The 19,861-nt window shown below is 38.4% G+C and overlaps 1 protein-coding gene across 1 annotated transcript in view; it reads right to left on the reverse strand.

Annotated features, from left to right (window-relative positions):
* hpse2 (heparanase 2) overlaps nt 1-19,861 on the reverse strand; it is a 127,081-nt gene that overhangs the window by 62,753 nt on the left and 44,467 nt on the right. Inside the window, exons 4-6 of the mRNA XM_055170071.2 lie at nt 17,815-17,988; nt 12,228-12,399; nt 7,970-8,017 (exon numbers count right to left, since the gene is read on the reverse strand). Coding sequence (XP_055026046.1) covers nt 7,970-8,017; nt 12,228-12,399; nt 17,815-17,988 — 394 coding nt within the window. The remainder of the gene's footprint in view (nt 1-7,969; nt 8,018-12,227; nt 12,400-17,814; nt 17,989-19,861) is intronic.

Below are 19,861 nucleotides of genomic sequence, written 5' to 3' on the forward strand. Positions count from 1 at the left end.
CCGTGAACTTACAAAACCTGCAAACCTGCCTTGAAGAACTTTTTTACTGGACTAAATAAATCAACAATCATGTAAGTAAAATGCCTAGAATATTTTTTCTGTGATTAGTTATGTGTCTAGAACATGCAGACATGATATAGATATAGTTGAATGTTCTGATAATATTAGATTTTGAGCTGGGTTGGGTCTGAAGGGTAAAAAAATTTACCTGTGCACCTTGAACATTACATGAATTCGCTTTACTTCTAAACTGTTAAAAATTTACTTTTTTATACATTTTTTATAGCAACAAAATATGATATTGATGTTAAATGTCTATTTTTAGTTTTAAGAGAATTAAATACGTTTAGAGGAAATAAATTATTTATTAGAGAATTTGAAATTATTTATGAGGTAATATTTTAAACTAGATATTAAAGTTTGAGGACAAACTTTATGTTGGCTTGACAAAGCCTGGTCTGAACGTTTAAAACAGTTTGACAGAAGTTTGACAGAAGTTTGGTTCAGTAGGCTGTCTTGTTGTTAGTATGCTTCAGTATGAAGCTTTTTAAAATAAAGCTAACATGATTTAGCATAAAGTCAGCATAAAGCTAACATGTTTAAAGACCCAACCCCCATGTCTCTATGATGTTCTGATGCGAAGATATAAGGCTTTGTTTATTTCGTTGCTAGGGTACTAAGTTTGGTTGCTAGGCAGAAAATTGGCATCCCATAATGATTTAACTTCAAGTCACAAGTAAAACGGTCCAACCCCCGTGTCTCTATGATGTTCTGATGCGGAGATATAAGGCTTTGTTCATTCCGTTGCTAGGGTACTAAGTTTGGTTGCTAGGGAGAAAATTGGCATCCCATAATGATCAACCTTCAAACCACAAGTAAAACGGTCCAACCCCCTTGTCTCTAAGATGTTCTGAAGCAGAGATATAAGGCTTTGTTTATTCCGTTGCTAGGGTACTAAGTTTGGTTGCTAGGGAGAAAATTGGCATCCCATAATGATCACACTTTAAGACACAAGTAAAATGGTCCAACCCCCATGTCTCTAAGATGTTCTGAAGCAGAGATAGAAGGCTTTGTTTATTCCGTTGCTAGGGTACTAAGTTTGGTTGCTAGGGAGAAAATTGGCATCCCATAATGATCAACCTTCAAGCCACAAGTAAAACGGTCCAACCCCCGTGTCTCTATGATGTTCTGAAGCGGAGATATAAGGCTTTGTTTATTCCGTTGCTAGGGTACTAAGTTTGGTTGCTAGGGAGAAAATTGGCATCCCATAATGATCAACCTTCAAGCCACAAGTAAAACGGTCCAACCCCCGTGTCTCTATGATGTTCTGAAGCGGAGATATAAGGCTTTGTTTATTCCGTTGCTAGGGTACTAAGTTTGATTGCTAGGGAGAAAATTGGCATCCCATAATGATCAACCTTCAAGCCACAAGTAAAACGGTCCAACCCCCGTGTCTCTAAGATGTTCTGAAGCGGAGATATAAGGCTTTGTTTATTCCGTTGCTAGGGTACTAAGTTTGGTTGCTAGGGAGAAAATTGGCATCCCATAATAATCACACTTCAAGCCACAAGTAAAACGGTCCAACCCCCATGTCTCTATGATGTTCTGAAGCGGAGATATAAGGCTTTGTTTATTCCGTTGCTAGGGTACTAAGTTTGGTTGCTAGGGAGAAAATTTGCATCCCATAATGATCACACTTCAAGCCACAAGTAAAACGGTCCAACCCCCGTGTCTCTATGATGTTCTGAAGGGGAGATATAAGGCTTTGTTTATTCCGTTGCTAGGGTACTAAGTTTGGTTGCTAGGGAGAAAATTGGCATCCCATAATGATCAACCTTCAAGCCACAAGTAAAACGGTCCAACCCCCGTGTCTCTATGATGTTCTGAAGCGGAGATATAAGGCTTTGTTTATTCCGTTGCTAGGGTACTAAGTTTGGTTGCTAGGGAGAAAATTGGCATCCCATAATGATCAACCTTCAAGCCACAAGTAAAACGGTCCAACCCCCGTGTCTCTATGATGTTCTGAAGCGGAGATATAAGGCTTTGTTTATTCTGTTGCTAGGGTACTAAGTTTGGTTGCTAGGGAGAAAATTGGCATCCCATAATGATCAACCTTCAAGCCACAAGTAAAACGGTCCAACCCCCGTGTCTCTATGATGTTCTGAAGGGGAGATATAAGGCTTTGTTTATTCTGTTGCTAGGGTACTAAGTTTGGTTGCTAGGGAGAAAATTGGCATCCCATAATGATCAACCTTCAAGCCACAAGTAAAACGGTCCAACCCCCGTGTCTCTATGATGTTCTGAAGCGGAGATATAAGGCTTTGTTTATTCCGTTGCTAGGGTACTAAGTTTGGTTGCTAATGAGAAAATTGGCATCCCATAATGATCAACCTTCAAGCCACAAGTAAAACGGTCCAACCCCCGTGTCTCTAAGATGTTCTGAAGCGGAGATATAAGGCTTTGTTTATTCCGTTGCTAGGGTACTAAGTTTGGTTGCTAGGGAGAAAATTGGCATCCCATAATGATCACACTTCAAGCCACAAGTAAAACGGTCCAACCCCCATGTCTCTATGATGTTCTGAAGCGGAGATATAAGGCTTTGTTTATTCCGTTGCTAGGGTACTAAGTTTGGTTGCTAGGGAGAAAATTGGCATCCCATAATGATCCCCCTTCAAGCCACAAGTAAAACGGTCCAACCCCCGTGTCTCTAAGATGTTCTGAAGCGGAGATATAAGGCTTTGTTTATTCCGTTGCTAGGGTACTAAGTTTGGTTGCTAGGGAGAAAATTGGCATCCCATAATGATCCCCCTTCAAGCCACAAGTAAAACGGTCCAACCCCCGTGTCTCTAAGATGTTCTGAAGCGGAGATATAAGGCTTTGTTTATTCCGTTGCTAGGGTACTAAGTTTGGTTGCTAGGGAGAAAATTGGCATCCCATAATGATCACACTTCAAGCCACAAGTAAAACAGCCCAACCCCCGTGTCTCTATGATGTTCTGAAGCGGAGATATAAGGCTTTGTTTATTCCGTTGCTAGGGTACTAAGTTTGGTTGCTAGGGAGAAAATTGGCATCCCATAATGATCACCCTTCAAGCCACAAGTAAAACGGTCCAACCCCCGTGTCTCTATGATGTTCTGAAGCGGAGATATAAGGCTTTGTTTGTTCTGTTGCTAGGGTGCTCATATTTGGTTGCTAGGGGCGTGGCTTAATAACTCTGTAAGAATCCTGAGAGACTGATTGGATGCCTGAGTAAAATGAGCCCACCCCCATGTCTCTATGACAGTGTGATGCAAAGATATCCATCTGGGCATTTTATAATGGCAGTCTATGGGAGATGTTGCTAGGGTGCCCAAAATGGTTGCTAGGGGCGTGGCTTAATAGCTTTGGAGAGATCCTGAAAGACTGATTGGATGCCTGAGTAAAATGAGCCCACCCCCATGTCTCTAGGACACTCTAGAATGAAGATATTCCTTCTGGGACGTTTTTATTCCCTTATATGGGCGTGTTTCCTGCCCCATTATAAGTCAATGGGGAAATTTGGGGGCCTCTTACACCCCAGGGGTACAGCTTACACCCCAATGTGATGTATGTTCTTACAGAGCCTGCCAGCCTCTTCAACTGTGATAAGCCACAAGTTTCTACAAATTTCACGTTCGCAGCTATGACCCGTCAAAGTTGGTCGTAATGTTAAGTCAATGGAATTTTTGGGGTGTTTGAGCGCCCCGTTTAGGAATTCGGTAGGTCCCATCAGTTAGAAAAGTCATAGCATAAATCTACGGACCAGTCTTAAAAGTTTTGTTAAGTTTTGTGGGTGTAGCTTGAAAGCTCTAGGAGGAGTTACAGTCAGAAAAAGTGGGGGAGCATAAGAATAATAACTAGATATTAAAGTTTGAGGACAAACTTTATGTTGGCTTGACAAAGCCTGGTCTGAACGTTTTAAACAGTTTGACAGAAGTTTGACAGAAGTTTGGTTAAGCATGCTATCTTGTTGTTAGTATGCTTCAGTATGAAGCTTTTTAAAATAAAGCTAACATAATTTACCATTAAGCTGGCATGATTTAGCATGAAGCTAACATGATTTAGCATAAAGTCAGCATAAAGCTAACATGTTTAAAGACCCAACCCCCATGTCTCTATGATGTTCTGATGCGAAGATATAAGGCTTTGTTTATTCCATTGCTAGGGTACTAAGTTTGGTTGCTAGGCAGAAAACTGGCATCCCATAATGATTTCACTTCAAGTCACAAGTAAAACGGTCCAACCCCCATGTCTCTATGATGTTCTGATACGGAGATATAAGGCTTTGTTTGTTCCGTTGCTAGGGTACTAAGTTTGGTTGCTAGGCAGAAAATTGGCATCCCATAATGATCACACTTCAAGCCACAAATAAAACAGTTCAACCCCTGTGTCTCTATGATGTTCTGAAGCGGAGATATAAGGCTTTGTTTATTCCGTTGCTAGGGTACTAAGTTTGGTTGCTAGGCAGAAAACTGGCATCCCATAATGATTTCACTTCAAGTCACAAGTAAAACGGTCCAACCCCCGTGTCTCTATGATGTTCTGATACGGAGATATAAGGCTTTGTTTGTTCCGTTACTAGGGTACTAAGTTTGGTTGCTAGGCAGAAAATTGGCATCCCATAATGATCACACTTCAAGCCACAAGTAAAACGGTCCAACCCCCGTGTCTCTATGATGTTCTGAAGGGGAGATATAAGGCTTTGTTTATTCCGTTGCTAGGGTACTAAGTTTGGTTGCTAGGGAGAAAATTGGCATCCCATAATGATCAACCTTCAAGCCACAAGTAAAACGGTCCAACCCCCGTGTCTCTATGATGTTCTGAAGCGGAGATATAAGGCTTTGTTTATTCTGTTGCTAGGGTACTAAGTTTGGTTGCTAGGGAGAAAATTGGCATCCCATAATGATCAACCTTCAAGCCACAAGTAAAACGGTCCAACCCCCGTGTCTCTATGATGTTCTGAAGGGGAGATATAAGGCTTTGTTTATTCCGTTGCTAGGGTACTAAGTTTGGTTGCTAGGGAGAAAATTGGCATCCCATAATGATCACACTTCAAGCCACAAGTAAAACGGTCCAACCCCCGTGTCTCTATGATGTTCTGAAGCGGAGATATAAGGCTTTGTTTATTCCGTTGCTAGGGTACTAAGTTTGGTTGCTAGGCAGAAAATTGGCATCCCATAATGATCAACCTTCAAGCCACAAGTAAAACGGTCCAACCCCCGTGTCTCTACGATGTTCTGAAGCTGAGATAGAAGGCTTTGTTTGTTCTGTTGCTAGGGTACCAAGTTTGGTTGCTAGGGAGAAAATTGGCATCCCATAATGATCCCCCTTCAAGCCACAAGTAAAACGGTCCAACCCCCGTGTCTCTAAGATGTTCTGAAGCGGAGATATAAGGCTTTGTTTATTCCGTTGCTAGGGTACTAAGTTTGGTTGCTAGGGAGAAAATTGGCATCCCATAATGATCACACTTCAAGCCACAAGTAAAACAGCCCAACCCCCGTGTCTCTATGATGTTCTGAAGCGGAGATATAAGGCTTTGTTTATTCTGTTGCTAGGGTACTAAGTTTGGTTGCTAGGGAGAAAATTGGCATCCCATAATGATCACCCTTCAAGCCACAAGTAAAACGGTCCAACCCCCGTGTCTCTATGATGTTCTGAAGCGGAGATATAAGGCTTTGTTTGTTCTGTTGCTAGGGTGCTCATATTTGGTTGCTAGGGGCGTGGCTTAATAACTCTGTAAGGAGACTGATTGGATGCCTGAGTAAAATGAGCCCACCCCCATGTCTCTATGACAGTGTGATGCAAAGATATCCATCTGGGCATTTTATAATGGCAGTCTATGGGAGATGTTGCTAGGGTGCCCAAAATGGTTGCTAGGGGCGTGGCTTAATAGCTTTGGAGAGATCCTGAAAGACTGATTGGATGCCTGAGTAAAATGAGCCCACCCCCATGTCTCTACGACACTCTAGAATGAAGATATTCCTTCTGGGACGTTTTTATTCCCTTATATGGTTGTGTTTCCTGCCCCATTATAAGTCAATGGGGAAATTTGGGTGCCTCTTACACCCCCGGGGTACAGCTTACACCCCAATGTGATGTATGTTCTTACAGAGCCTGCCAGCCTCTTCAACTGTGATAAGCCACAAGTTTCTACAAATTTCACGTTCGCAGCTATGACCCGTCAAAGTTGGTCGTAATGTTAAGTCAATGGAATTTTTGGGGTGTTTGAGCGCCCCGTTTAGGAATTCGGTAGGTCCCATCAGTTAGAAAAGTCATAGCATAAATCTACGGACCAGTCTTAAAAGTTTTGTTAAGTTTTGTGGGTGTAGCTTGAAAGCTCTAGGAGGAGTTACAGTCAGAAAAAGTGGGGGAGCATAAGAATAATAATAACTAGATAGGTACATTTCCTGAAGAAAATGTGAGTGGTGCTTGCCGTGGCAAAATTCTGGGGAACATATATGATTATACTCCAAGCCAAAAGTCAAACTGTCCAAACCCCGTGTCTCTACGATTTTCTGATGCGGAGATATAAGGCTTTGTTTACTCTGTTGCTAGGGTACTGTATTTGGTTGCTAAGGAAAAAAATGGCATCCACTAGTGATTACCCTCCGAGTCACAAGTCAAACGGTCCAACCCCCGTGTCTCTACGATGTTCTGATGCGGAGATATAAGGCTTTGTTTACTCTGTTGCTAGGGTACTGTATTTGGTTGCTAGGGAAAAAATTGGCATCCCATAATGATTACACTCCGAGTCACAAGTCAAACGGTCCAACCCCCGTGTCTCTACGATCTTCTGATGCGGAGATATAAGGCTTTGTTTACTCTGTTGCTAGGGTACTGTATTTGGTTGCTAGGGCTGCATGTAATATTGCGGATGTGGACATTGCGACATGCATATTGCAATACTTCATAAGGCTTTAGCAAAGAGACTGGCAAATGAGTGTTGTGCTTGTGTGTGTGGGAAGTGTGGAAGATGATCAGAAAGAATATGAAACGTATGCTTGATCATTTTTTGTTTTCAAATTGATTTTACAAAGGCATATCGCATTACTCAGCAAGTTATTGCATATCACATCTTCTTTAATATTGTGCAGCCCTATTCCTAACATACTGTAAAAATGTGCTTAAACAATTTCAACTTGATTTTATAAGTTATGTCAACTTTTCACAAGTCGAAACTCAAAATAGTAGATTGAATTGACTTGCAAAACTAAATTGTTTAAACTTTTTTACAGTAACTTGTTTTTATTCAGTGCATGCATGCATTTACAGTAGTATACAACCACTCATTTCTGAACATAGCCATCGGGACTTAATGTAGCATTAGTAAATTTGTGGCAAAATACAATGTGTTTCTATGATAGGAAAACAGAACGAGTAGATGTAAAATGGCAAGGCTTTGGTTAATAATACAGGAAAAAGGTTAATTGTTTACCCAAAGAACAATTTCTGCAGAGCTTACACCAACTGTTGATGTCTTCTACGGCACTTTCCAGTAATGGTGCTTTAACCAGATTAGGAAAAATTGCTCAAATTAGGGGCCTGCGTGTTTAAGATGGGAGTGTAAATTTACCTTCCAGCACAATATCCCACCTAACAGGTGTTAGAAATTAAGGTGGGAAAAAACTCTACGTTTCATAAACATCAGAGCAGACTGAAGATCTGATTTTAGACTGCTCTTAAATTGCGGATAGGGTGGTTACTTTTTGTGATGTACAAACTAGTACTAATAAACTACCATTATGACTTATTTAATGGCTAATGCAGACGTCTCTAAGTCAAAATAAGTCCCAACCCTGAAATGTCTGTATCTGAAATCTTATATTAAAATGTAGTAATTTAGTAAAATGTTTACATCACCAACCTCTTTCTCCAACACAAAGATTATCTCAAAGTTAAATAATTGAAGTGGAATAATAAAAGTTATAATTTAAAAAGGTAAAATACCTACTGTTGCCACGTTACTGCATCAACAACAGAACCGCCGTTTCTCATAAACCTGTAAAGAAAAGAAAAAATCACTATAATCATAGTAAAGACACTGGTGTCATTGTATTGAAAAAACAAATATTGTACTTCAGCAATTTCATTCCCTTCAGCATAAATCAGAAAAGACTATCCCGGCAACACACACAAGGCATCGATTTACTGCATTGGTTAATTTTCAGTTATTCATTTAATGCATATTATTTCTGTAATGACAAACATTCAGCGCAAGAAAACTGCAACCACGCTTTTCTCTCCAAAACGCCAAGCTTCTCCTCTCCTCCCCTGCGTGTTGTCCACTGAGCAACTACATTTATCATTTCCATCTGAATCGAGACTAGTAGCAGCAAGGGGTGGCGTCTCTTACTGAACAAAACCTTCGACAAAGCAATTGTGGTTGCAATACCAAGTATCATTTTTTCCAGCCAAAGTTTTGACTACTCAAAGCCCCGGCAGGGAAGGTTGTTAAAGTAGGAGGACGCATCTGAAGTGCAGAATACATATCATACCAAGCAAAGAAACCCATGCCAAAATATTTAATTGTGTGTGTGCGTGTGTTTGTTCAGACAGGGTTTCCTGTAAGCTGCTGGTTACCAGTATGAGGAAGCTCTGGTCAAGCACTGACAGATTTATGTCTGACTCTGTCACATTATTACTACAACCAATTAGCAGCCACTCATAAAACCCATTACTGCATCAGGTGTTGATGAACACAACGTTAAATAACTGTTTAAAGATTAATTCTAGAGATTTTTTTTTTTGCATATTTTAAAGACATTATTATTATACATACAACAAAATAATCAAATTAGCAAAATTTTGCCCTAATAGCTTACCACACACACCAATGTTGGCACAGTGTGTTCACTACTCACTGGATAGGTTAAATGCGGAGGTCACATTTTAAGTATGGGTTACTTGACAACCATGTCACTTTCATTTACTGTAGTAAGCTCTTGTTATACATTTGACATATGTTTTTAGAGACACAAAATTGGCACAGAATGTAAAGTCACAAATTAGAAACATGGTTTTCTTATTAAAGTTATTTTTGTCATGCATTCAGAAATGGGTTTGCTTTAAATTTTTGTGAGTGTGCATCAAATAAAAAAAACAACAACATGATCTCATAAATTTCCGTGGGATAGTCACAGAATTTTTTGCTCATTTTTCCGTGGCATTCTCACGGATCTCCGCATATTTCCGTGGCATTCTTACGGATTGGTTACTCAACTGCTTTTTCCTATTTTCAAACCATTGTCGCTTCGGTTTAGGGTTAGATTTGGTGTTTGCATTAGTATGTCACTTAAAGTATTGGTTTATACTATTTTTCTGATGTATTCTTTTATATTTTCTAAACTTTAATCAATTGTCGCCTGGCGTTAAGGTTAGAGTTGGGTTTGGGTAGGGATGTCATTTTATGCAAATCTAACCCTAAACCGAAGCGACAATGGTAAGAAAATAGGACAAAACAGTTGAGTAACCAATCTGTGAGATGCGGAGATCCGTGAGAATGGCACGCAAAAATTAGCAAAAAATTCCTTGACTATTCCACGGAAATTTGTGAGATCAGGTTGCACTGTTAAAAAAAATGCCAGAACCAAATTATTTTTAGTGCGGGGCAAAGATTAATCGTGATTAATCGGATCCAAAATAAAAGTGAATTGTAACATACTATACAAGTGTGTTCTGTGTGTAATTATTATATATATAAATACACACACATTCATGTATGTTTTTGAGAATACTAATATATATATATATATATATATATATATACACTTTTTTAAATATATTTATAAATATAAAATTCTGAAATGTATACATATGTGTGTGTGTTTAAATATACATAATAATTACACACAGCACACACACATATATTATGCAAAAATGTACTTTTATTTTGTATGCGATTAATCGAGATTAATATTTGCCCAGCACTAATTAATTTTATGACGTTTGGTTTATTTACCCATTTAATTTAGCATTTTTTTGCACTGTAAAAATGCATTTTCAATATGTGACCCTGGACCAAAAAATAACAAGTCATAAGTAGCAGGGGTATATTTGTAGCAATAGCCAACAATACATTGTAGGCCTATGGGGTCAAAATTATCAATATTTTTTAAAGCTTAAATATATATATAATGTATTTATTATTAGTAATCATATGTGTTGCTAAGGACTTTATTTGGACAAATTTAAAGGCCATTTTCTCAATATTTAGATTTTCAGATAGTTGTAACTCGGCCAAATATTGTCCTATACCAACAAGCTTATTTATTATAGATGCTATATAAATTTTAATTTCAAAAAGTTTGTTTCAATCTTGTTTCAAAATTTTCAAAAAGTTTTAAAAGAATTGAACAACAACGAAAACAAAATTCAGTGGAATCCCAACCCCAATATTTAAATTCCTCAGGATTCCCATTCGTGTTTCCTATTTGTGACTCCTTCAGAATTCCAGAATGACGGCATCGGAAAAGCTGCATTCTTGTGCAGAGCTGCACGCTTTGAGAAACTTCATAGACAAACCGAAAGCCGCAGTTATAGAGACACTATACCATCTGTGCTCATGCAGGAGAGAGTGAAACGGGCAGGTGGAACATTGCTCCATCACGTCATTAATGGGATGACACTTTATTTATCTGGCAGTGCCTTTCAATGGTGCTACAGGTCTTAGACTAACAGCCCACATGGAGCAGCATAAACATGCCTCGGCTACGAGCTCCTCGGGCAGACGACAGCTCCACGCTTTCTTAAACAAAGAGCTTAGGAAAGCTTTTACAAGCCATGTATGGCGAAGAGCCAGGAAAACCAGGCTCATATCACAAAAGACCTTTCGGCTAACAGCGTGTCCTGATTAAGCGTGACGCAACATGTTTCCAGTGACGGGTAATTTATCTGTCCATGCTTAAAGTGACACAAGCACGTCCAATTTGAACATACTTGACATTTCATATATGTGACCCTGTCTGTAAAATCCAGGCTAAGTTCTCATAATCTAATGATGTGTTTAAAGTGCACCTATTATCTGTAAACACAACCACCCTACGATGAAAAAAATCCTTGTGCTCCTTGTTTTTTTAATCCCCATTAAAACATAGCAGTCTCATTAGACATGCCGTTTCGATTCTCTTGTCAATGTGAGGTCACATTGATAAAGCCCCGCCCACTTACAGTCCTGCACTCTGTCCACTAGACACTATTGTTTCAGGCTGTATAAATCTGATGTATTTGAACTGAAAGCGCTCACTGTCTGTTTGTAAGGAAGTGAAGAGCTGTAGCTCATTTGCTTTTAAAGGTACAGACATTAAAACAGCGTGATTTTGCTCCCACCCATAGGGGCATTTTGGACATGATATAATAAATGATCTGTGTGATATTTTGAGCTGAAAGTTCACAGAGACATTCTGGGCACACCTGAGACTTATCTTGTAAAAAGACCATAATAAGTGACCTTTAAGTTTGATTTCATATTAATTTTAATCTTTGACACTGCCGTAGTCAATATCAAGGTTATATTTTCACAAAATGTTCTTTCCATTATCTAGATTGATTTTATGTAGAAAACAGTAAATCACTTCAAAATGACTTCAGATGGGGTTTCACAGATTGGCTCACATATGTCAAGCAGACTTTAAATCAATGAAATTTCGGTGTGGACACAGCTACCCAGCACAATGCCGTAGAAACAAAAACCAAGTGACTTAAAGGGGACATATCATGAAAATCTGACTTTTTCCATGTTTAAGTGCTATAATTGGGTACCCAGTGCTTATATCAACCTAAAATATGAAAAAGAAAAACCCAGTAACCATTCTCTGCAGGCATGTGTAAAAATAGGTCATTGAAATGTGGCTCCCCTTGTGATGTCAGAAGGGGATCTTATTATAATAATACCGCCCCTTAATCTGCACTATCCAACCACGGCACTGCCATTCAGTGCAGAGATCAACTCATTTGCATTTTAAAGGAAACACCCAAAACAGCACATTTTTGCTCACACCTACAAAGTGTCAATTTTAACATGCTATAATAAATTATTTATATGATATTTTGAGCTAAAACTTCACATAGGTACTCTGGGGACAACAAAAATTGATTTGACATCTTAAAAAAGTCTTGTGAAATGTCCCCTTTAAAAGGCTGGGAGCTTTAATATCTATAGGCTATATATATATATATATATATATATATATATATATAACAGAGGTACTCACCCATCAAGCAACAAGATTGCGTTTTTACGGGGACGGCCGATGTTGGGCCCGTAGAGGTTAGCCCGATTGTAGTAACGCACAGACTGAAGTAACGTTCTCAGAAGAATGTAATCCTGAGCTAACCGAGAGCTGTTAACCGATCGAGAAGCCATCATGCGATAACCGTTTGGCTCTGTGAAAGAAAACACAGAAAATAAAGGGTGATGATATTCTAGTTAGTTAAACAAGGATTCATTTAAATGCACTGTTACAAAAAGGTTAAAAAAATGGTCCCTAGCTGTCACTGGGGCAGTATCCTTTTGAAAAAATACACCTATAGAGTGCATATTACTACTTAACAGGTGATACAAAATGTATATATATCTGTATCTAAATGGTACATATTGCCCCAGTGACAGCTTAAGACCATTTTCACTTACACATATAAACTAACACAGGTAGCCCTACACTAGAGGTCATTTTGGGTCCAAAAAAATGTACCTGACCCGAAATGACCCAAATAACTTTTAACTTGAACCTGAAGTACATAAATCTTTTTTTTCGACCCGAGACAAACCAGAGAAAATGAAACATGAGTCTGACCCAGTGGCATTTTTTTATCCGACTAGACCTTGATGTAAACGGCACTGCTGTGTGTGCAGTCTGCAGCCACGCATGCACAAGTTCGGCAGAAAGAAACCTGGTGGCTTTGCAACCAATTTGGCCCACTTCTCCATTTATTTTCATTTGTTATCTGACAACAACACCAAGGTAACCCCTACACTGTGCATTTACAATTGATTGACAGGTCTGGCTCAATGAAAATTAACCTACCATGCTCTTGGCAAACGAAGGAAGGGTTGAAAAAGGACTCGATGAACAAACGCAAGATAGTTTGGGTCTTCTCGGGTCCGTTCGGCAAAAACACATTTAATTTAAATTTCCTGAGACCAGATGCCACTGATATTATACCCTACCCATGTCCGAGGCACATATGAAACTCTTAAACCCATATCCACTCAGGTCGGACCTCAGGTTTTTGTATCTAAGTGGACCCGTGAAGACCTTTAGCATACACGTCTGCATGCCCTCCCTAACATAAATAACTTTTCTGACCCGTGTCTGAAGCACACGTGAAACTTTTCGACCAATACCCACTCGGGTCTCGGGTTGGACCTTGGGTTTTTATATCTAAGTGGACCGGTGAAAACCTCTAGCATACATGTCTGCCTGCGCACCCTATTATAAATAACTTTTCAGACCCGTGTCCGAGGCACATGTGAAACTTATAGACCCACACCCACTCGGGTCGGACCTCGGGTTTTTGTATCTAAGTGGACCCGTGAAGACCTTTAGCATACACGTCTGCATGCCCTCCCTAACATAAATAACTTTTCTGACCCGTGTCTGAAGCACACGTGAAACTTTTCGACCAATACCCACTCGGGTTTCGGGTTGGACCTTGGGTTTTCATATCTAAGTGGACCAGTGAAAACCTCTAGCATACATGTCGGCATGCCCTCCCTTACATAAATAACTTTTCTGACCCATGTCCAAAGCACACGTGAAACTTTTAGACCCATACCCACTCGGGTCGGACCTCGGGTTTTCGTATCTAATAGGACCTGTGAAGACCTTTAGCATACACGTCTGCATGCGCTCCCTAACATAAATAACTTCTCTGGCTTTTTTTGAAATGTGGAGGCCAAGCACAGGTCCAGTTTGATAAACCCGCACCCACAGTAATTAACAGAACACACGACCCGTTATCCGACAGCAGTATTAATTTAATTCTGTTCCCAACCTGACTCGTTTGACATAAAGAGCACGACCCAAACTGCACTTGCAAATTGTGCTGTAATTAGAAATCTGAAAGGGTGTTCAGACAGAGCGTAAACACAAATAAGCACAGAATCATCAGCGTCTATAGATTTTTGACCCACAGTCCACTGGTGCCTCTTAATTTCCAACCCACATCCGCACCAGAAATGACACGTTAATATTAATCTACCCGCTGCATATATCAGCGGTTCACCTGTCGGGTACCCACGGGTAGCCACCCACGTGCAGGACTCTTGAGGCCAAGTACTATCACAAATATATTTTAATTTTATCCATAATTATTAGCTAAATAATGTAATGTCTAATGCAATACTGGCAACATGTAAGTGAGAATGATGACAGAATTTTCATTTTGGAGTGAACTGTTTCTTTAAGACTGCTGCTATCATTGTGGTCAGCACTCTGTAAACTATTTAAACGAGGCAAAACTTGAGGCTCACACTTGAATTCAAAGAGAGGACATTACAGAATTATATTGGTGAGCTTTATAAACACGACACTGTTGAGACAGACACAAACATACTGAGCTACACATCACTGGGACAGACTGTAACCATGAGCTTCAGAAACTACAGCAATGTACAGCTGTATAATACATATATTTTTTATGATATTTGACAGATTATTGTTATTCATTTAAGTATTATCAAAATTCTGTTATTTTAATAAAGCACACAGTCATGAAATATGATAAATAAATCAGCACTGCATGTATCTCGCTAAAAATCTCAAACACGCACAGCGTCCTCACACAACTTCATAAGAAAAATTGTTTCAAATAGTCAATTAATAAAAATATATAGTTTGTGTCCATGGCCGTAGCCAGCTATGAGGTCACAGAGGTCCGGACCTCGATCATTTTTTCGTATAGAGAAAGTTCTCTGAATGACTAATTAGTTTTTCAAAACAAATCCGCATATATAATTAAGTTTGGACAGTTAACTGTATAGTTTAGTGTAAATTGACGAAGATTCGCTTAAGCTGCTCCGGCGCGGGTACAGAATTTGCACTGTTGCCAGATCCCATTGTTAAAAATCCTCTTTAGACGTAGTGTTTTAGCAATTAATGTGACACTTTGACATTATCTATAAAGTGATTGTTAGGTGTAGGTTAGTATTAGTGATTTCTCTAATTTATTTCTGAAATACAATGTTTGGAACAACTTTGTTTTTTAAGGCCAATTATTTTTGCTTGTTATTCGTACTAATATCTGGCAACATGGAAACTGAAAGTTACCAAATGAGACGCATCATTCAGCGCGAGCAGGTTATTGCTGACAGGATAAAAGCAGTAAGATAATGCAGTAATCATAATTGTGTCTGTAAGAGTATCAACAACACTATCGAAAAACAGAAAATAACTCTGGTACAAAGATGTAGAAGAATTGGGTTTACATAAAATATGCCAAATATGTTAAAACACGTAGCGTAAAACGGTAAAGCTAATCTCAACAAAACATAAGCATTAAGAATTCTGTTATTTCATTTAATTTAGAAGTTAAGATAGAATATTTTAGATCCCAGGTAAAAATAAAGTATGCTTCAATGTACTTAAACCACTTAAATACTATAAGTACATTTGTAAGTTATGTAAAGTTATGCTACAAATATACTTATTAAAAGTAAAGTTCTACTTGAGCAGTACTTCAGTTTACCTGAAAAAGTAAGAATACCAGTACCAACTAGATTTGTATTGAAATAAATGATGTCTCAAAATAACACTTAGATGTTCTTAACTTAATTTTAAGAAGTACCAAAAACAAATGTGATATATAAGACACAAAATTAGTGCACGGAAATAGTATATTTACTAAGTGTACTTAAAAGTGTATTTTATTTAAGTGCACTTTTTTCACCTGGGATAGCATTTGTTAACTCTTAACACCCCACCCTGGACCTCTGTAATTTTCAAACCCTGGCTACGGTCATGTTTGTGTCAATTCTTAAGTGGTCTTTGGTATTTTTATGTTTATAGTGTTAGTTACCAGAAGCCACACCAACTACCAGTACCAGAACTTTATGAAAAGATAAGTATATGTTTAATACGCTAGGTGCTGTTTTGATGTTTTTATAGCGACATTTAATACAAGAGCACATCAATAGGGCAATTTGCAGCATGTCTGGTATAGGACAATAGATGAATGAGTGCTCAGAGTAGATTACAACGTCACCAGGTGTCCTTTTAGATTCTCCTTTGTGAAGATGTCTCTGGAAATAAGCTCTATTCAAACGGGATTAGTTTTATATGGGTGGGGTAATGTAATAATTACTAAAGCTTCTCGGCTATTTAAATCTCGGACGTGCACGTTTACATACGCCTTACCAATGGCCCATTCCTGTGCTGATAAAGAAATGTCCGGGAAGTTCATCCCAGATAATGTCTGCTTTATCTGAATCTACTCTCTGCTGTCATTGTCCTGACTGCACGCTGTGAAACAAATGTCTGAAGTAAACAATGGACAATTCGATTTTAAGTTATAAAATATTTTTATACTGTATGTATTTGTTATAATATGTGAATTATTGTTATTTACTATAGGCTAAATCATCCTACATAATGTAAAGAACAGTGAATGAAAATACAACCTTGATGTCTTTAACATTGACTGAGTCAGGCCACGTCAAAGTTTGACATCCATGTCAGGGTTTCCCGCAGAAAATTTGTTAGTTAAGGTAGTAGGGTTGAGCTGGTGGGCGTGGCCGGGAGCGTGGCAATCAATAAAAATTGTGTATGCGTCATGATAAAAATATTTTTATTTAAAACACTCAAATAAAACTTAATTTTGAAGAAACTATAACAGAAAATGAACACAAACTAGATTATTAATGAATTAAATGTTTTTACCTCTAACGAGAATAGCTGCGTGATGAAGTGAAACTAAAGGGTTAATAAACACAAACTGAAGCAAATGTTGTAGAACGTCTGGCGAACGATGATAGATAACGCGAAGATTGTAAAAACTGATTATTTCCCACTATTAATTACATTATCTTAAAGGAGTGTAACTACTGTAGCATGTAAATAATGCACATAAATAAAGTCAACAATTATATCTAGTCAACAGGCACGTGAAACCTAGCTAGCAGGTTGCTCAAACAACAAAATCTCCAGCTAACTTACTTTAAATTTACTATAGACTAATACAATAACAGGCTTAAATAAACCCAAAACATAAATCCAATTACAGTTCTCACGGACATGTGTTTTATCAACTGGCTATCCTCCAGACAGTTGACGGACCATTTCGGCCGTGTGGCGTGCATGCCCGCTCAAGGCGTGAAGCACCGAGATGCACTTGACGGCCTTTTGTGCAGCAAATTTTATTTTTTTGGACGACCTAGTTAAGGCGGTAGGGTTTCCCAGCTTAGGCGGGCCGCCCGAACTGCAAAGTGCAGCGGGAAACCCTGCATGTAAAACCAATGGTTAAAACCAAACATTAATGCTCTTAACCACATCAGTAGATTATGAGACTTCATCCTGGATTTCACAGAAAGGGTCACAAATGATTTTTATTTATAAAGGTGCTTACTCTGCCTTTAAACATCTGAACAACCTGCAGAACTGAAAGGTGATTCCTCAAAAATTTTTCTCAAAGGGTTTGAATCTGCAACCTTTTAGTTACGCACCCTAACACAGATTATTCACCGCTAATAGTACGGCAGCTTCCTGTTACATGAGGATTACTGGAATATTGACACGCCATGTCAGAAACAGACTACTTGTGAAAAATGGTTGATTTTCTTAACCTGCAGGTGTGAGGACTCACCGTTGCCGAGCTCCCATGAGATGTTGTATTTTTTGCCGGCGCTGTATTTGAGCAGATTCAGGGCACCGGTGGAGTTCCACGAATTGTCCGGATTTCTGTGCAGGGCGTTCAGGCCAAAGATCAGATGAAGTCCGGCACAGTCGGCAAAGTTGTACAGTTTGTCTAAAGACCTGGCTGGGAAGAAGCCAGAAACAGCTGTAACATAGATGCCTTCATTTATCAAAAACAGTACTGTCAGATTAGAGTTTCTAAAACAATTCATATCTGTGTGTAAAAATATCAAACAGGGTTCTCATGCTTTCTGGGTTCCAGTAATTTCCAGTCATAAAATAATGTCAAGCACATACCATATTTTCATGTTTTTTTTACATTTCAAATAAAAATACTTACCGTATTAAAAAAAAGGCAATACTACGTTGTGCTGAGAGCACCTTTCATATAAATAAATATCATATAAACACGAACGAAAAAAATATTTCTAAATACATTTGGAAAATCTTTAACGCTTTTGATGTGCCGAACCCAGGGAAAAATTCAAATCTGCTGAACAGATTATCACAATAATCGCAATTTTGCTTATGGACAACCATTGAGTGATGTTTAGAAATTGTATCTGTTAAAAGCAGCAACAATAAACAAATATTTCACTACCCTTTGACTTCATTTCCTGAGTTTAAAAAGAAGCAGATGCAACCAAGACAAATACAGACAGAGGGAGTCGACTTTTGTCAGTAATGCAAAAAGTAATGCCACTATGCTAAAAGTGGGTAGACTTGGTACCCACAGAAATGTCTATGTTTAATGTCAATGCAATGTCAAAACAATATCAAAACTTAAAATCAACTGTTTATAACATTTGAAGAAGCCATGAGAACAAAGAGGTAAGCAGGTCCATATGGAATATGAAGCCGCAAAAAGCTTCAAAGATTTACATGAACATCCCTACCCTTTCTGTATTTGCTTATTAAATATGTTGGTTAAATAAAAAATGGCATTAGACTCCAATAACTACTTTCAGATCACATTTTACTCAAATTTACTAAATTCTTTATGAACGATTCATGATAAGCCTGCATGCTAGTCTTGATACTGCTCAATTGCTCTTTTATCCATGCAGCGCATGCATGCTTTGTTTACATGATTGTGAAATGGGCAAAAATTATTTTCTCTCATTAGCATTTTATGTGCAGATCTTAAAAAAGCAGATGGGGCAACTCAACAAACAGGCAGATGACCAGTTACTGACAACTGAAAAGATACATTGATGAAACTTTAATTAACTAGAAAGCATTATGCAGTAGTCTTCACAAAGTGACCACTTTATATAACCTACAGAAATATTGTAAATATCGTGCGAAGTCTCGTAAGAACATCTTACGCACAACTTACTTGGGTAACAAGCTATAAAAGCTGATCTTTTAAATGTGCAGGGAAATGCTCCAAATAAAGCCTTGTTAAAATATAACCATAATGAGGTCAGATTTAATTTAAACAAGGAGTCAATACGTCAATGATGGATCTTTCATCACTCTTACAAATGCAGTTATATGGACTTGTTTACTACAGTTTAAAAGATTTTATACAGTAAGCATTAATAACGCTGACTTCAATTTTTGGCAGCACCTTGCCATGGGGAGTACGGTGGAAGTTCTGCCTGTTATGCGGCCTTTAGCACAGTGAGGTGATTAAAACAGAGCAGTATATCAAAGACAGGTGGATGGAAAGCAGGGCTGCGCTGTCAGGGAGACAGCGGGAGAAAGAGATCCAGATGTGGTTGCATTTCTAAGGTAACCCAGAAACTCTCTGTATCGGACTCAGAACCGAGGAAAATGCATCTGTGCTAATGTGCCAAGCTTTTAAGGTGGATACTGTAAGTAGGGCTGCATGGTATTGAAGAAAAATGCCATATGCAAAAGCTTGCTAAAACATGCAATGTATGATATGTGGTATGATATTAAATATTTTATATGGATTTCTAAGTTTGTAAAATCAAATTTATTACATTTTTATTAAAATTTATTAAAACTTCATATATATATATATATAT

The sequence above is a fragment of the Misgurnus anguillicaudatus genome, chromosome 11 (genome assembly GCF_027580225.2).
Source record: "Misgurnus anguillicaudatus chromosome 11, ASM2758022v2, whole genome shotgun sequence".
NCBI classification, from domain to species: Eukaryota; Metazoa; Chordata; class Actinopteri; order Cypriniformes; family Cobitidae; genus Misgurnus; species Misgurnus anguillicaudatus.